The 16,997-nt window shown below is 43.4% G+C and overlaps 2 protein-coding genes across 3 annotated transcripts in view; one reads left to right on the top strand and one right to left on the bottom strand.

Annotated features, from left to right (window-relative positions):
- The window catches only part of USP16 (ubiquitin specific peptidase 16), a 29,737-nt gene extending 28,053 nt beyond the window's left edge, over positions 1-1,684 (bottom strand). Inside the window, exons 1-4 of the mRNA XM_047795232.1 lie at positions 1,524-1,684; positions 1,297-1,364; positions 573-843; positions 350-429 (exon numbers count right to left, since the gene is read on the bottom strand). The gene's annotated coding sequence lies outside the window, so the exon portion shown is untranslated. The remainder of the gene's footprint in view (positions 1-349; positions 430-572; positions 844-1,296; positions 1,365-1,523) is intronic.
- Positions 1,685-2,655: 971 nt separating this feature from the next.
- On the top strand, positions 2,656-10,986 carry RWDD2B (RWD domain containing 2B). Of its 2 annotated transcripts, XM_047795221.1 has the most exons (6): positions 2,658-3,281; positions 7,875-8,049; positions 8,796-9,022; positions 9,115-9,182; positions 9,310-9,672; positions 10,291-10,986. In XM_047795221.1, the coding sequence occupies exons 3-6, from the start codon at positions 8,816-8,818 to the stop codon at positions 10,523-10,525; spliced, it is 873 nt and encodes a 290-aa protein (XP_047651177.1). In that variant the 5' UTR covers positions 2,658-3,281; positions 7,875-8,049; positions 8,796-8,815; the 3' UTR covers positions 10,526-10,986. The 2 variants fall into 2 exon arrangements, with proteins under 2 accessions (XP_047651167.1, XP_047651177.1); XM_047795211.1 differs by lacking the exon at positions 7,875-8,049 and having other exon boundaries at positions 2,656-3,281.
- Positions 10,987-16,997: the final 6,011 nt, after the last annotated feature.

Raw genomic sequence — 16,997 nt, 5'->3', positions numbered from 1 at the left:
AAAAAAATGTATCATGTAAGTGTAACTTCGCCCCCATGCTGTACAGCGGAAAAATAAATAAATTAAAAAAAAAAAAAGAAAGAAAGCTCATAGGATGGTAGAGATGGAAATGAAATTCAGATCTTTTGGTTCCAAGACAGAATCAAGCCAGTCTTTTTGATATTCTCCACTCCAAAACACCTTGGCCCCACCTCTCCGCCTTTAATCCCTAGCTAGGAGTTCTCTCTGTCCATCCAAATTTTCCAGTCTTCCAAGATTTCCATTTCAGTGGAGCCGTAGGTAAGCCATTCTAAAGAACCTCTCAACTGAACTTCCCAGGCATTTATAGTGTGCACCACGCATCCTTTACCTTAATCAGATACAAAAGTGAGCTGCTTCTTTAATCTTTAACTTGAACGTGTGTTATTTCTCTATCTGGAATCTAAAGTTCTAGGAGAAAAAAAAAACAAATTCTAGGAGAAAGAAATGGTATTAGGCGTTACTTCTGAATTGACTACAGCATCTAGCATAGTGTTAGTATATATTTGGTCAAGAAATACTTCTTACATAGAAATAGAAAAAGAGAATAGTACCTGGAGGCATAAAGGATGATTATAAGGTGCAAAAGTAGGTACATAAGAATGAAGCACACAAGTTCCGATGAAAAAGAAAAAGGTAAAGAATGAAGAAATCTGCAGTACAGAAGACAGCACTAGTAAATCTGCTTTGAAGACTGCAGTACCCCAGACGCCAAAGGAAAACTTGAAAGACGAACTGTAATTGCTGCAGGCAGAGGACAGTAGGGGGTTCGCTTCAATGATGTGTAAAGAGCTCCAGGAAAGTTTTGACAACTACAAAGGGCATCTAATGAGTTGTGAAAAGAGAGGACTGTCAGTTCCATAAGCCTGAACATCAATAAATCTATTAAAGTTTTCAGGTGAGTCTTTATATTAGCATTACCTTCTTAGCCAAATTACTCTGTGCTGGACTCCACACAAAATTTAATCAAAGCTAGTCTTGCCGACTTTCACATTAATCCAGTTCCCTTCCCTCTCCACCCTCCTAGTCTTCCCAAGCCTGCTCCGTTCCATTACAAAAATGCAAGCGTTTGTAAATTTTTGCCAGCAGGACTAAAACATGGTTTTCAAGTTTGCATAATTTGTCCTACCCAAGGAGCACTGGATCAGTTAGGTGACAGATCTTGCCTTCCACTAAACACCACACGGTCGGGGCAGCAAACCCAGCCCCAACCCGTAGGATGCCCCTAGCCTCACGGCACCCGCCACACCCTCCCCTTCCCTTCCAACTGCTCCATACCCACGGGGGAACCTCGGGGTCCACGGGGTCGAGAAGGGCTCCAGCACCGACAACTCATTGGCCAGCTCCTGGAAGTGACAGGACATGAGGCCAATGAGAACACGGTACCGGGCCAAGGCCAGGTAACGTGATTATGGAAGAAGGACCTTCGAGAAGAGAAGGAAGTCGGGGCAGGAAATTCTGGCTCCCGGCGAATGGTGACTGCGAGGTTATGGGGCAGAACTCACCCACGGCGACAGAGCCCATAACTGCATCCCCTAATGGGCCTTTGGGCTGGGAAACCAACTGCGTCTTCCTCCTGGTGACGAATTGAGAGCGACAGAGCCGAAGCCAGCGTGACCCCTAGAAAGCAACAACTTCCGGCACGCAGCATCATGGGAAGTGTCTTTGGCCCCAGGATCCAGCGGCACTGACGCTGCTTAATCAGCGCCTGCGCGAGGCTCACGCCCGGAAGTCTGGACGCGTCTTCACCCGGAAGTCTGTCAATCAGTTTTCCCTGCGGGGTGGGGGGGTGGGGTCAGTCTCTGAGTTTATCTAAGTAATTCTAGGAGTTCCCGTCGTGGCGCAGTGGTTAACGAATCCGACCAGGAACCATGAGGTTGCGGGTTCGGTCCCTGGCCGTGCTGTGGTGTAGGTTACAGACACGGCTCGGATCCCGCGTTGCTGTGGCTCTGGCTTAGGCCGGGGGCTACGGCTCCGATTGGACCCCTAGCCTAGGAACCTCCATATGCCGCGGGAGCGGCCCAAGAAATAGCAAAAAGACCAAAAAAAAAAAAAAAGAATGTTCGCTGGAGTTCCCATTGTGGCTCAGTGATTAATGAATCTGACTAGGAACTATGAGGTTGCAGGTTCGACCCCTGGCCTCGCTCAGTGGGTTAAGGATCTGGTGTTGCCGTGAGCTGTGGCGTAGGTCGCAGACACAGCTCAGATCCTGAGTTGCTGTGGCTCTGGTGTAGGTAGGCAGCTACAGCTCTGATTAGACCCCTAGCCTGGGAACCTCCATATGCCGCGGGAGCAGCCCTAGAAAAGGTAAAAAGACAAAATAATAATAATAATAATAAAATATCATACGGAAAGAAGCCTACACAAAAGTACCTACTGCTGGATTTCCCATTCAGGCACAGCAGAAAGAAATCCCACTAGTATCCAAGGGAATGCAGGTTTTGAGCCCCTGTTTAGTGGGTTAAGGATCCAGCGTTGCTATGGCTGTAGTGTAAACTGGAGGCTGTAGCTCCAATTCAACCCCTAGCCTGGGAACTTAAATATCCGCAGGTGCAGCCCTAAAAAGACCCAGAAAAAAAAAAAAATCTTATGGGACTTCTACAACAATATGTAGCAAAGGAAAAACTGCATTGTGTACATTTAGTTTGTGAAGAAAAACATTTCTAATTACTCGTTGTAGTTGCCCTCAAACTGTCCTATTAGCCAGGATAAATTTCTGTACATGCACATGGTCCTTACAAAAGTCTCCAAAGCTACAACCCATGCTCACCTCTCCTTACTGCCTTGCTATTCGGTGTCGTTCAGGGACTGTTTGGAAGATCTTAGGAATGCAAAATGTAGGACCTCCTACTACCTTCCCAATACTGTTCTGCATTATACCAAGATCCAGGAAAGATTTCGAATTTGAGCAGCGTTACTTTGGCGGACTATTCCCTGACCCAGGACACTTGCCGGCAATGTTCCTCACTGACAATGGCAAACAGGTGGGAAACGCCACTGGGGGTAGAATAAAAACTTTGCCACTGAAGAACCTGGTGCGGCCTAGGAATACCCGGAGTCCGCGCTCTGGCTTCCGGGACACGTGGGCCTGCGAGCGCGCCTGCGCCAGCCTGGGAGGGCGCTGTCTCACTTTTCCTAGGCCGCCGGCCAGAGCGGTTGGAGGCCTCGGGTTGCCTAGCCCTAGAATTCTGAGGCTCCCTTCGGATGAGAATTGTGCCGCCAGGAAATCTGGGTTACAGCACCGAGGCGGTCCATGGCTTCAGGTGAGTCTTCGGTTAATTGCTACCCAGCGGGTCAGGGTTCCCACGCCGCAGCCGCTCCTTTCACCGCCGGGGAATTTGGGGAAATGGTAGCACCGCCTCCCCACCAGCTGCTCACCGCTCATTGGTTAGGGCTGGCTTCGGAGTTTCCTTGCCCCGCCTACCTCACCTAGCCTAGCCAGTTGTGAGGGGCCATGGCGCCTGCGTGAAGGGCTTCGGTAGTAACCCAGGGAAACTTCCCAGAAAGACTGGGTTTGAGCGGTCAGACCCAATCCAAACTTAAAAAAAAAAAAAAAAAGCGGGGAAAAAGGATCCTGCTCAGGAGACTCAAGTTTCATTCTGCGTTCTTACAGCATGCACTAAATCTTAAGTCAAAAAATTCTCTTAAAGGTGTATCTGGGATGGAAACCTCATCTACAAAAACTGACAAATCACTTACTTGTGACATCTCCTCTGTAGTTATCCACTTATGGGTCGCTTGGTCCCAAACTTCTGGTTCCGTTTCATCTGTCAGACCTCCAAACGCAATGAAACCTTCTCCCGAATTCACTCACTCCCTGAGTAATTACACAAACGTGCCTTTTAAATGTTGATTACTTCCTAAATTATATCTCCAGCCAGATCACTTCTTCTTTTTTTTTTTTGTCTTTTTGTCTTTTTGTTGTTGTTGTTGTTGCTATTTCTTGGGCAGCTCCCGCGGCATATGGAGGTTCCCAGGCTAGGGGTTGCATCGGAGCTGTAGCCCCCGGCCTACGCCAGAGCCACAGCAACGCGGGATTCGAGCCGCGTCTGCAACCTACACCACAGCTCACGGCAACGCCGATCGTTAACCCACTGAGCAAGGGCAGGGACCGAACCCGCAACCTCATGGTTCCTAGTCGGATTCGTTAACCACTGCGCCACGACGGGAACTCCCAGATCACTTCTTAATGCCATATTTGTACGTCCAACTGCCTGCTGGACATTTCTGGTTAGTAGGTGGCTTGATAGGGGCCCTTCATTACCAAATATGTCCAAAACTAAGCTTCAGATTTCCACAGTCTTCCCCATCTAAGTAAATAGTAAGTCCATCCCTGGAGTTTCTTAAAGTCTTGGAGTTATATATATCACATATAATTCAGCAATGAGCCTGTTGGTTCTGCTTTTTTCTGTACGTGCAGAACACTAAGGGTCGCTCACCACCACACCTTAATCCATGGATGTCACCCTCATCTCTCCTCCAACCAGTGCCTACCTGGTTACCCTGCTTTTGTCCTTTCACAGCAGTGAGTGTGGGCTTCTTCATAAGTAAGTCAAACCCCTACAGTGGCCTTCCATATCACTCAGGATAAAACCCCAAATTCTGGCCATTCCCTAGGAATTCCAACATAAACTGTCCCAGATTTCTTCTATGAACTTGTCTTCTAAAACTGTACACCTCAGTCACTCTGCTGCAGCCACCTGGTGTAGCACCATCCTACTTCATGGACTTTGAACATGGACTTTGAACTTTTGCTGGAAAAGTTTTGTCCAGATAATACATGGCTTCTTATTCAGTGACTTCAAGTCTCTTTTCCACAGTCACCTTTGGCAGAGAGGCTTCCCTGCCCACCCAGTGAAAACTGAGGCCATTCCTCCATCTCCTTAACTTGGGCCTTATCCTCTTATCTTTTTTTGGGGGGGGGGGGGGTGCTGCAGGCATATGGACATTCTCCAGGCTAAGGATACAGTGACAGAGCCGGATCCTTAACCTGCTGCATCACAAGGGAACTCCTTTTTTCTTCCTTATAACAGTTATTCACTGGAGAGGTGTGTATGTTGTTGTTGTTGTTGCTTTTATCATGGACTTCTCACCAGATTAAATCTCTGACCACAGAGGTTTTTTGTTACTTTTGTCCATTCTTACAGTCTTAGTACTTGACACACAATAGGTACTCAAGAAACATATGCTGAATGAATATGATAATAATAATAGCAAGCACTTTTATGGCATTTACTCTATTACCAGGCACTTCTTCTAAGTACTTTCCACATGTCCTCATTTAATCCTCACAGCAACCCTGTTATTCCCATTCTGGAGATGGGGAGCCTGAGGCACAAAAAAATTAAGCCACCTGCCTAAGGTCACATAGTTGGTTAAGTGGCAGAGCCAGGAGTTGCCCCTGGCAGTCTGATAACAGACTTAAACATACTTAAACCACTATGATTTTAAAAAACAAAAAAAATTAACTTCCTCTAATAACTACCTAATAAGTTGTTTCCTAGTTTTCTCAACTCCAACATGAGTAGACAAGATATTTATGAAATTCCAATAATCCAGGAATTTTAAATATTTATAAAGACATTTTTAATAACAGAGCAAATGCTTGAGTTAGGATATCAAGTGAAAATGGTACGGTCTAAAAACATATGAAGGGGGAGTTCCCATCATGGCTTAACAGTAACGAATCTGACTAGTATCTGTGAGGATGCAGGTTCTATCCCTGGCCTTGCTCAGTCTGTTAAGGATCCGGTGTTACTGTGAGCTGTGGTGTAGATCGCAGACACTGCTCGGATCTGGCATTACTGTGGTTGTGGTGTAGTCCAGCAGCTACAGCTCTTGATTTGACATCTAGCCTGGGAACTTCCATATGCTGCAGGTGCAGCTCTAAAAAAACCTAAAAAAAAAAAAAATGAAGGCACTGAAAAGTAAAGCAAACATTATGCTTAAAGGAGGGAGGTGTTCCCTGGTGGCCTAGCCGTTAAGGTCTTGGCATTGTTATTGGCATGGTTTGGGTTCAGTCCCTGGCCTGAGAACTTCTTCATGCTGTGCGCAAAACCAAAACGTAAAATAAAGTAGGAGTTCCTGATGTGGCGTAGTGGATTAAGAATCTGACTGAGGCACCTCAGGTCACCAAGGAGGCATGGGTTCCATCCCCAGCCCCAGCATAGTAGATTAAAGGATCTGGGGTTGCCAAAGCTGCAATATAGGTTACATCTGCAGCTCGAATTCAAATCCTGATCTGCTAACTTCCACATGCCACAATTTCAGCCATAAAAAATAAATAAATAAATAAATAAATAAATGAAGGAAGAGTGTGCAGGTCTTAACTGTGTAGAGGAGAGCTAATATCATTAGGTCTGGGGGAAAAAATGTTGTGTGGGATCAGATAGGTTTGGAGTACTATGCAAACTAAACCCTCCTCTTAGAAATTCATGGTGCATATTGGCATCTAACAATAAAGACTCTGAGAAACCACACACAAAAAGTGTGCCGTATAATTTATTGTCCAAACGTGGTCACTTTTGTGTAGGATAAACACTAAACCAGTCAGGATAATAGGATGTCACCCTAAAAAAACAAACAAAAATTTGTGTGAGTCAGCATTTCAAGAACTTACTTACTTAAGCACAAAGTGCTTTATGTAATTTTTTTTTTCCTAGCGTGGCATTGACCCCTTGGTAAGATGTTTTAAGGACATGAGTTGAAAACACACTGGGATCAGGAATGACATGGTGTTGGTTATACTCTGATTTGTGCAGACTGCCTGATGTGTGCAAGAGTGCTTCGTCTTTTCCTGATTTGTGTCCAGTTAATCCTAATGAAGTCAACACCCCCCACGTCCATAATTCTCATAATCTTTTATTTTTTTTATTTTTTTTCTTTTTTTTTGAAATACCTGTGGCGTATGGAGGTTCCCCGGCAAGGAGTTGAACTGGAGCTGTAGCCACTTGCCTGCACCACAGCCACAGCAATGTGGGATCCAGGCTGTGTCTGTGACCACCACAGCTCATGGCAATGCCAGTTCTTTAACCCACTGAATGAGGCCAGGGATCAAACGCATGTCCTCATGGATGCTAGTCAGGTTCATTAACGGCTGAGCCACTACTGGAACTCCTGATTTTTTTTTTTCTTTTATGAGCTGCACCCTCTGCATATGGACATTCCCAGCCCAGGGGGTTAAATCCAAGTCACAGCTATGGTAATGCTGGATCCTTTAACCCACTGTGCCGAGGCCAGGGATTAACCACACCTCTGCAGCAACCCAAGCCACTGCAGTCAGATTCTTTTCTTTTCTTTTTTTTTTTTTAGATTAAATACATGCCAGGAGAAATTGTCAGAATCCCACCAATGTAGAGAAGGAGTGAGGAAATAACCCTGACCTCTTTCTCCTCCCATCCTCTCACCTCCTGCGAGATCATTGGCTGAACCCAGCCACAAAAAAAGATTCGAGTGCTATAGGCTGTGTAGGTCAGCTGTCCAGAATCCAGGACAGGGAACAGAAGGGCAAGGAATGGCATTAGAGGACAATGAGAAAGTAACTAGCACAGGAGGAAATACTCAAGATAATGAGTCCCTGAATTAACCCTTGGTAGTTGGGCTTGTAAAGAAGGGCCAGGTTCAGGTCTATGTTCTTTTCTTTGTGCTTTCCTGCCTTGCCCACCTTTCTTCTCTCCCTACTATATGTCTTCTTCCACTTATCCAAGTCTTAGCCTCTCTTCCAGGTTCAATCCTGCCACCTTCCTCAAATCTTTCCTCATCACCCATCTCATTGATTGTGCCCTCACCTTCATCCTTGTGATAGTAGTTATACTAGTCATTTAACACCTGGCCTTCATTGTTCTATGTTTTATTAGATATAAGTCCTGCTCTTCAGACTAAATAGAACGTTCCAGGAAGGAGTGAAGGATGACACTCTCCGTATAATAGCTGCTCAATAAACTTTTACCAAAGATGAAAAGGAATTCCATAAAGATACCACTAACCAAAATAATGGTGTTTGATTTCACAGCATAAATTCTCCTTAAGGAGGTAAGCCGTGTTTTCCTCTGCAGCAAGGGGATTGAGCTCTTCTTTTCTTTTCAAAAGTGTAACCCTTCTTATTTTGTGCTGAATTTAAAAGTACCACATGGTAATCATGAAACCTCAAACGATATAGAAGCATACAAATTTAAAAGTGAAAATCCTCCTCTTCTTCTCTCCACCAACATTTAGCCAACTGTTAATAGTTTGATGAATACTCTTTGTCATTTTTTTCATGTATGTGTGACAGCATAAGAATAACTAGGAAGGTTATTAACTTACTTATATTGTCCAACAATCTTTTTTTTTGGACACCACACACAGCATATGGAAGTTCCCAGGCTAGAGGTCCAATCGGAGCCACAGTTGCCAGCCTACACCACAGCCACAGCAACACTAGATCTGAGCCTCGTCTTTGACCTATACGGCAACTCACAGCAACACTGGATCCTTAGACCACTGAGCGAGGCCAGGGATTGAACCCACATCCTCATGAATACTAGTCAGGTTTGTTTCTACTGAGCCACAGTGTAATCTCCTGGTACATGGTTATTATTAGAGTTTTATGCCTCTCATTGCATTGTCCCTTAGTTTGGGTCCTTAGCATGTTACATCTGAAAGGATAATAATAGGAAGTACTCTAGTTAAATTTCATATTTTATGAAGAAATCTAATTTTTGATAAGTACCCATATTGACCTCTTGAGTTCTCCCAAACTTATATTTGTAAATGTCTCTCTTATCTTACCTTCTTAGAAACTTACAGATATCCCAAAATGACTGAGATTGAACAGGCAGAGGCCCAGCTCTCTGAGTTAGACCTGCTGGCCAGTATGTTCCCTGGCGAGAATGAGCTCATAGTGAATGACCAGCTGGCTTTAGCAGAACTGAAAGATTGTATTGAAAAGAGGACAATGGAAGGGCGATCTTCAAAAGTTTACTTTACAATCAATATGAACCTGGATATATCTGAGGAAGCAATGGTGATTCAGTTTTACTTTTAGAAAAATTGAAACACGTCAAGACTTAAGACAGCAGTTAGAGCATTTTCTCTCTCTCTCTTTTTAAAAATCAGGTGACGTTTTCTCTGGCGTGTATACTTCCCTTTAAATACCCTGCAGTTCTGCCTGAAATTACTGTCAGGTACGTTACAGAAACTTGCCAGCATTAGAGTGTGAAAACTAATCTGAGAATAAAAGCAATCATCAAGTTTGGTATTCTATTCCAAGAAATTAATTTTGATTTTTAAATCCAATATCTTTTCCATCAGATCAGTATTATTAAGTAGATCCCAGCAGGCTCAGCTGAATACAGATCTGACCACATACCTACAGAAGAACTGTCTCGGGGATGTCTGTATTTTGAATGCCACTGAGTGGGTTAGAGAACACGCTTCTGGCTATGTCAGCAAAGACACCACACCTGCCCCCGCTCCAGGAAGTACAGGCCAGCCAGTTGACCTCATTTTCACGAGACTGTGGATCTACAGCCATCACATCTACAACAAATGCAAGAGAAAGAATATTCTAGAGTGGGCAAAGGAGCTTTCCCTGTCTGGGTTTAGCATGCCTGGGAAGCCTGGTGTTGTTTGTGTGGAAGGCCCACAAAGTGCCTGTGAAGAATTCTGGTCCAGGTTGGCTTTCGCTACTTTTGTACACCTTGTCAAAAATTTTAGTACGAACCACAATCCTAGGGATGTGGAAATGAGTATGTCCCCAAGGTTGTATCTTGTGGCGATTCGGTCTAAAACAGCCTTTACATGCTGTCAGCATCACTCCCCTCACCTGACACAGAGCACATAGAAAATGTGCTGTAGGTAGATGTTAATTCCCAGCTGCTACTCAAGATACTGTCTCCTGTCCCCCCCCCCCCATTTCTATGGATGATTCTTTCCTCATCTTAGTGATGCTGTAAGTTGTGTCTACCTGTGAAACAAGGCGATTCCCAATCTTCTCATTTCTCTCCTGATATCCTAAATGAGTTTCTGAGAAGTCCCTGTGGGAAGCTGAGATTCAGCAATTCAATCCCACATTTCTAAAATGTTGATACCAGGCAGTGATAATGGCAATAAATGAGTTTGGGGATGGGATTATGACCAGAATCCTATTTGATTAAGATAAATCCCTGTGAGATGAAAGTAGCTTTCTTTACTTCTAGGAAAAAAGGCATTGCTAAATCTGTTCTATAACACTGATTTGCAGTGCTCTAGGATATACTGTTCACAATTTCTACTTTGAAAATTTCTTTTCAGACTCAGAAAATTAAACTGGAAGAGAATTTTAATTCGCCATCGAGAAGACATTCCTTTCGATGGTACAAATGAGGAAATGGAGAGACAAAGAAAATTTGCAGTTTTTGAAGAAAAAGTGTTCAGTGTTAATGGAGCCAGAGGAAACCACATGGACTTTGGTCAGCTGTATCAGTTTTTGAATGCCAAAGGATGCGGGGATGTTTTCCAGATGTTCTTTGGTGTGGAAGGACAGTGAGCAGAAGGATATTTGAAAGTGTTTTGTCACTGTTAGTCTTTTGACTTTTTGCCCACTCCTCCTTGAAACATTAGGTAATTTTACTTTAGTCCCATTCTAGAATGTTAGGGGGAAAGAAAGAGGAAAAGTATATTTCAGTATAGCCGAAATGCATCTGTTAAAACTCTGTCATGATTGAATGCAGACCTGAGTTTTAAATTATAGTCTTAAAATTGTTGCTAGAAATTTCTTGACATGGAGTTCCTATTGCGGTTCAACGGGTTAAGAGCCCAATTAGAATCCATGAGGATGCAGGTTCAATCCCTGGCCTCGCTCAGTGGGTTAATGATGAAGCTTTGCTACATGCTACAGTGTAGTTCGAAGATGTGGCTCTGATCTGGCATTGCTGTGGCTGTGGTGGGCAGCAACGGCTCCAAATCCACCCCTAGCCTGGGAACTTCCATATGCCATGGGTACAGCCCTAAAAAGAAAAAAAAAGAAAGAAAGAAAGAAAGAAAAATTTTTTTGACCTATAAAGTTAATTATATTTGAGGACAATGACGTTGGTGGGGCCACCCTTTGCCACCCCATTCCCCTTTATCTGCCTCTACTAAAGAACCTGGAAAAGCTAAATGCTCGCTCTCTCAGCCTCTTTTGCAGCTAGGGTGGCCTGGGGACATAGCTTTGGGTGGGGAACTTCTGGGAAAACCTTTGCTTTCCTGGTTAAAATGATAGATGCACCAAGGGTCCACCTTCCCTCTCTTCTGTCACAAACACCAAAGTGATGGTTGGAGCTGCAGTAGTCCTTTCAGCTTTCAAGAGAGCTGCAGAGATGCCAGTCCTCACATTGCTGAACTACTTATCCAACACTAGCCCCTGCCCATCTCTAGACAGATGATTATGAAATAAAACAAGTTTTATTTCTATTTCTATGCCTGTTACTAGCAGTTGAAAGCTAATTTGCCAAATCTGTTTTTTTTTTCAAAGCCTTAATTTTACATTTGATACAAAGATGGGTGAAAATTTTTTTTCTTTTTCTTTTTTTTTTCTACATGCCCACAGCATGTAAAATTTCCTGGGCCAGGGATTGAACCCAGTGCCACAGCAGTGACAGTGCCAGATCCTTAACCACTAGGCCACCAGGGAACTCTGAAATTCTTCCTAAATGGAGTTTGCAGTTTATCTCTATTTTTATGTACTTAATGTTCTGCCCTTGCTCCTTGGCTCACCTCACAGAAGGCTTTCAAGCATGAACAGAGCTCAATCTTTTTAATAGCCCTCAATGATTCATCAAATTAGTGATTTAGAGCATTCATTTTTTGACAAATTGGATTTTGACAAATGTTTCCCTCAGGAGATGGATTTCTGTAATTTTTTTTTCAGTAAACTGACCTACAGATAAACACACTACATGATTTTTGAGGCCCTCCATATATCAGTTCTAAAAGTACTTATTAAATATTTACTAATTGCCAGCACTCAGGTTGGTATTGTATGTTGGGTATCCCTTGATGAGTCAGACTTGGATAGAGGAATGAGGTGGAGGTGGAGGACAGAAAACATTGGAGGTTTTTTGTTTTGTTTTTTTTGTTTTTTTTTTAGGGCCACACTTGTGGCATATGGAAGTTCTCAGGCTAGGGGTTGAATCAGAGTTATAGCTGCCAGCCTATGCCACAGTCACAGCAAGGCAGGATCTGAACCACATCTGTGACCTACAGCACAGCTTGCAGCAAGGCTGGATCCTTAACCCACTGAGAGAGGCCAGGGATTGAACCGCATGCTCGCAGATACTATGTCGTGTTTGTAACCCATTGAGCCACAACGGGAACTCCCTTTTTTGTTTTTTTTTCACTGCACCCACAGCATATGTGTTTCCAGGGCCAGGGAAAGAATCTGAGCCACAGCTGCGGCAACACTGGGTCCTTACCCAGTGCACAGTAGGAACGCTCACAGTGCATTGTTCGCCTCAGTAAAAAGTTGGAGGCAACCTATGTGCCCAACACTAAGTGAATCAATAAATACATTATGCTACATTTTATCCCATACTAGGTAGGAATCAATAGGAATAAGGTAGAACTAAGAAGGTAGTGTGGATAGATCTTAAATATAAACATAAGTAAAGGAGTAACCCCTGTGGTGCAATAAGTCGGATCAGCAGTGTCTTGGGAGCACCGGAAACAGATTTGATCCCAGGCCCGGCACAGTGGGTTAATGATCCAGCATTTCTGCAGCTCCAGCTTATGTCACAACTGAGTCTTGGATCTTATCCCTGGCCTGGGAACTTCATATGCCTCAGAGCAGCCAAAAAGAAGAAGGAAAATAGGAATACAAATGGTACTCATAGCACAATGCTAGGGGTTGAATCAGTGCTGTAGCTGCTGGCCTATGCCACAGCCGTAGCAACTCGGGATCCGAGCTGCGTCTGCAGCCACGACTCATGGCAATGCCAAGTCCTTAACCTGATTGGGGCCAGGGATTGAACCTAAGTCCTCATGGATCAGAGTCGGGTTCCTTACCACTGAGCCACGATGGGGACTCCCTGGATGCAAATCTTATGTGCCTTATGTTGCTACCCTGATGTCCATCTCCCCATTGTCCTGTCAGTTGCCCTGAAAATGCCAATCCTTCCTCTGCTGCCCCCACACAGCCAGATGGACCAGCTCTACATTTAGTTTCTCACTTCCCCTACTCCCCAGCCACTTTCATCCAGATTTGGATGAAATACTCCACAGAGCATGGGACTGGCAACCCTAGAGGCCACCAAAGGGGACGGATGATGCACGCATTACTTCAGTAGAGCTGAACTGCTAAAACCTTTTTTAGTCCTTGTACATTATTTTAATAAAAAATAACATTGCTATGTACAAATATATAGATCTGAAGTGTAATATAAAAACATAGACTGCAATAAGGTAGCTTTATAAGTTTTCTTCTGAGACAGACCTGTCAAATTTAGACATTGGATTATTAAGAGAGTGACCAAGAGAAGTACAAATTTCCCAACCTCATGATTAGTACACTTTTTTGAAAGTGGATGGAAGTATTGTCATCAAAAAAACACCAAGTTATGGGAGCTCCTGCCGTGGCACGGAAACAAATCCAACTAGGAACCATGAGGTTGTGGGTTCAATCCCTGGACTAGCTCAGTGGGTTAAGCATCTGGCATTGCCATGAGCTGCAGTGTAGGTCGCAGATGCGGCAGCTTGGATCCAGCATTGCTGTGGCTGTGGCGTAGGCCCTCAGCTGTAGCTCTGACTCGACCCCTAGCCTGGGAACTTTCATACACCATAGGTACGGCCCTAAAAAGCAAAAAACCGAAAAACCCCAACAAGTTAGGAATTCCTTCATGGAACAGTGGATTAAGGATCTATCATTGTCACTGCTGTGGCACAGGTTTGATCCCTGGCCTGGGAACTTCTGCATGCCACTGGCACAACCTGAAAAAAAAAAGTAAGAGACACAATAAAAGCTGTAAGAAATTATAGTTAAATGTTAGAGATGTAGGCAATATAGTTTTCTTAGACGTTTCACCAGTGATTATATGTTTCATATATGAACACCCTTAAATGTAAAATTACATTCAGTATGATTGCATGTATGTTTATTCCATAATGACAATTTGTCAATGTATTAATCTGAGAAATATATTAGAATCATCTATAAAGAAATGATGATAAATCCTTAAAAGAAACTATTAGTTCCAAACCAAGTTAGGTTTAAAAGTTAAAAGATCCGGAGTTCCCGTCGTGGCGCAGTGGTTAACGAATCTGACTAGGAACCATGAGGTCGCGAGTTCCATCCCTGCCCTTGCTCAGTGGGTTAACGATCCGGCGTTGCCGTGAGCTGTGGTGTAGGTTGCAGACGCGGCTCGGATCCTGCGTTGCTGTGGCTCTGGTGTAGGCCGGTGGCTACAGCTCCGATTAGACCCCTAGCCTGGGAACCTCCATATGCCGCGGGAGCGGCCCAAGAAATAGCAAAAAGACAAAAATAAATAAATAAATAAAAGTTAAAAGATCTGTAGAAACCAAGAGTGTCGGCAGGAAATACTGACTACATGTCCATTTTTATTTGTAAATGTAATTCTTGCACAAACAATAGTATTCTTTTTTAAACTTTTTTTTTTCATTTTTGCTTTTTTTTTTTTTTGCTTCTTAGGGCCTTATCTGCAGCATATGGGGGTTCCCAGGCTAGGGGTCTAATTGAAGCTACAGCTACCAGCCTATGCCACAGCTCACGGCAACACTGGATCCTTAACCCACCCTGAGCAAGGCCAGGGATCGAACCCACAACCTCATGGTTCCTAGTCGGATTCATTTCTTCCAAACAATACTATTCTCATGTCAAAGTGAAACAAAACAAAATTTTAAAATTCTAAAATTAATTCCACAAATCCAATTTACTTGAAGTTGGAGTGACAAAGTCAAAGCCAGTCTCATCATCTGCACTTTAATTTGATAAACTGCATTTGAAAAAAATAATTGCATCTGCTGCAATGCAGAACTGATGATTTTTTTTTTTTTTGCATTTATGTCAAAATAACTGTGACACAGATTTTTTTTTTAAAGTTGTAATTCCGGGAAACCCAACAGAATGTACCATTCATGAAAATCCATTAAAGCTGCAAGGCAACATAGAGTTAATGGCATATAAGGACAGGTGCATATACATTACTTTCCAGTTCCTTGCCCCCGCTGGAAAAAAATGATTACAACCACTTCCTATAAACCTAGGCCACAAACATTCTGCAAAGGTCCACAAGGAGCTTTCCACTTAGCACAATCCAGCAATCTGATCTCACAGTGTCAGGGGAGTCATGTAGACCTTCAAGTCCTTTACCAACCACTAGCAAACATCAAAGCGGACCCCTTGGAGGAACAGGGCCGGGCAAGGTAAGATTCTAGCTCAGCATGAAAGGCAGGGGCCTGGCTACTTTCAGACACCCAGTCTCAAGTGGATACCAAGTGCACTGAGGATACCAACACCTCGGCCTTTTCCCAGACTGCTGCCTGCACAGCTTCCCTCGTAGATGGAAGCGGGGAGGGCCCTACAAGGCTGCACACACAAGCCCCATCTTCCTTGGTGCACCCAGGCTGCACTAGCCAGAGGGTGGGAGCATGGTCAGCTCTGGGCCAGTGGACAAATAGCATAACCACATCTGGGACTGCTGGATTCCTTGGGATCTAGTTTGAAGGTTTTGGCCCTGGTTTGAGTCTTGTGCTGCGGACCTGTCTTTAGATGAGTTTTTTTTTTTTTTTTTAATACTCGTCTTTGACAGAGGAAAAAAAAAAAAAAAAAAGGCCTAGGTGTTTCCGGAATGTTTCTAACAGCTGGAGTAGTTGGGCCGGGGTGGCACCTTCGAGGTTCAGGGTATCCCGAAGGAATAACTGAAATGGAGGCTTAATGTATTTAATATTACATGTATTTTAATTTGGTTTTAAACTGATACTGCATTGTTTGAAAGAAATTGAAATAGTTTCAGAGATGTGTTGACAACAATATTTATTGCCTTCCTGAGAGGTTTTGAAGTTCTAACTTATGATTCTTTAAAGTAACTAACACTAAATATAACCCCAAATCCAATATGATAGAAAAAAGTGATTTTTCATGTTATTTTTCTCTTGTTCTTAAATAAATCTAGCTTATAATAAATATTTTCAGCTTATCCATTTTCGAATAGTTCCTAAATAATAGTTTTTCTTTGGTTTTTGTTTGTTTTATGGCCACACCTGCGGCATATGGAAGTTGCTGGGCTAGGGGTCGAGAATCTGAGTTGCCCCTGATGTCTACACCACAGCCAAGCAATGCTGGATCTGAGCCACTGAGTGAAGCCAGGGATTGAACCCGCATCCTAAGGACACTATGTCTGGTTTTAAACCCACTGAGCTACACTGGGAAATCCAATAATAGTTTGCTTTGGATGTTTAAGTGTAGAAATTTTGCTCATACAATATGGGGGCTCAATTTTTTCTCCCTGGGGGCAATTAGCATTTCAGATTGTGTGAATTTGTTCCCTCTTGCTTCTTCCTGCCCCCCAAATTTATGTAAATAAATGTGTATAGTACATTTCTGTTTGAAAAGATGGCCATTATAGAAAATGTACAAATAACTGGATTTAAGTCCCTCCACCCCCTTAGGAGTTCCCTGGTGGTCTGGTGTTTAGGACTTGGGGCTTTCACCACAGGGACTTGGGTTCATCACTGGTCTGGAACATCAAGCTGCTGGACACTAGCCCAAAGAAGACAAAATTTGTATATTATTTTGCATATGTGTGTATGTAGTCTTTTTCATTTTTTAAACATTCTATTGAAGTATAATTGATTTACAATGATGTGATAATTTCTGTTGTACAACAAAGTGATTCAGTTCTGCATATACATATATCCATTCTTTTTCAGATTCTTTTCCCATACAGAATATTGGGTTGAGTTCCCTGTGCTATACAGCAGGTCCATTCCATTTTATGCACTTTTCAGAGTTCAGTCAGGAAAACAGA

The sequence above is a fragment of the Phacochoerus africanus genome, chromosome 1 (assembly GCF_016906955.1).
Source record: "Phacochoerus africanus isolate WHEZ1 chromosome 1, ROS_Pafr_v1, whole genome shotgun sequence".
NCBI lineage: Eukaryota > Metazoa > Chordata > Mammalia > Artiodactyla > Suidae > Phacochoerus > Phacochoerus africanus.
This window is presented reverse-complemented; position numbering and strand designations above follow the sequence as displayed.

Excerpts from the sequence above, each read along its gene's own strand:
- RWDD2B (XM_047795211.1), top strand. Across the intron at positions 9,023-9,114 it reads ATATATCTGAGGAAGCAATG|GTGACGTTTTCTCTGGCGTG; the intron begins GTGATTCAGTTT and ends TTTAAAAATCAG. Across the intron at positions 9,673-10,290 it reads TGTGAAGAATTCTGGTCCAG|ACTCAGAAAATTAAACTGGA; the intron begins GTTGGCTTTCGC and ends ATTTCTTTTCAG.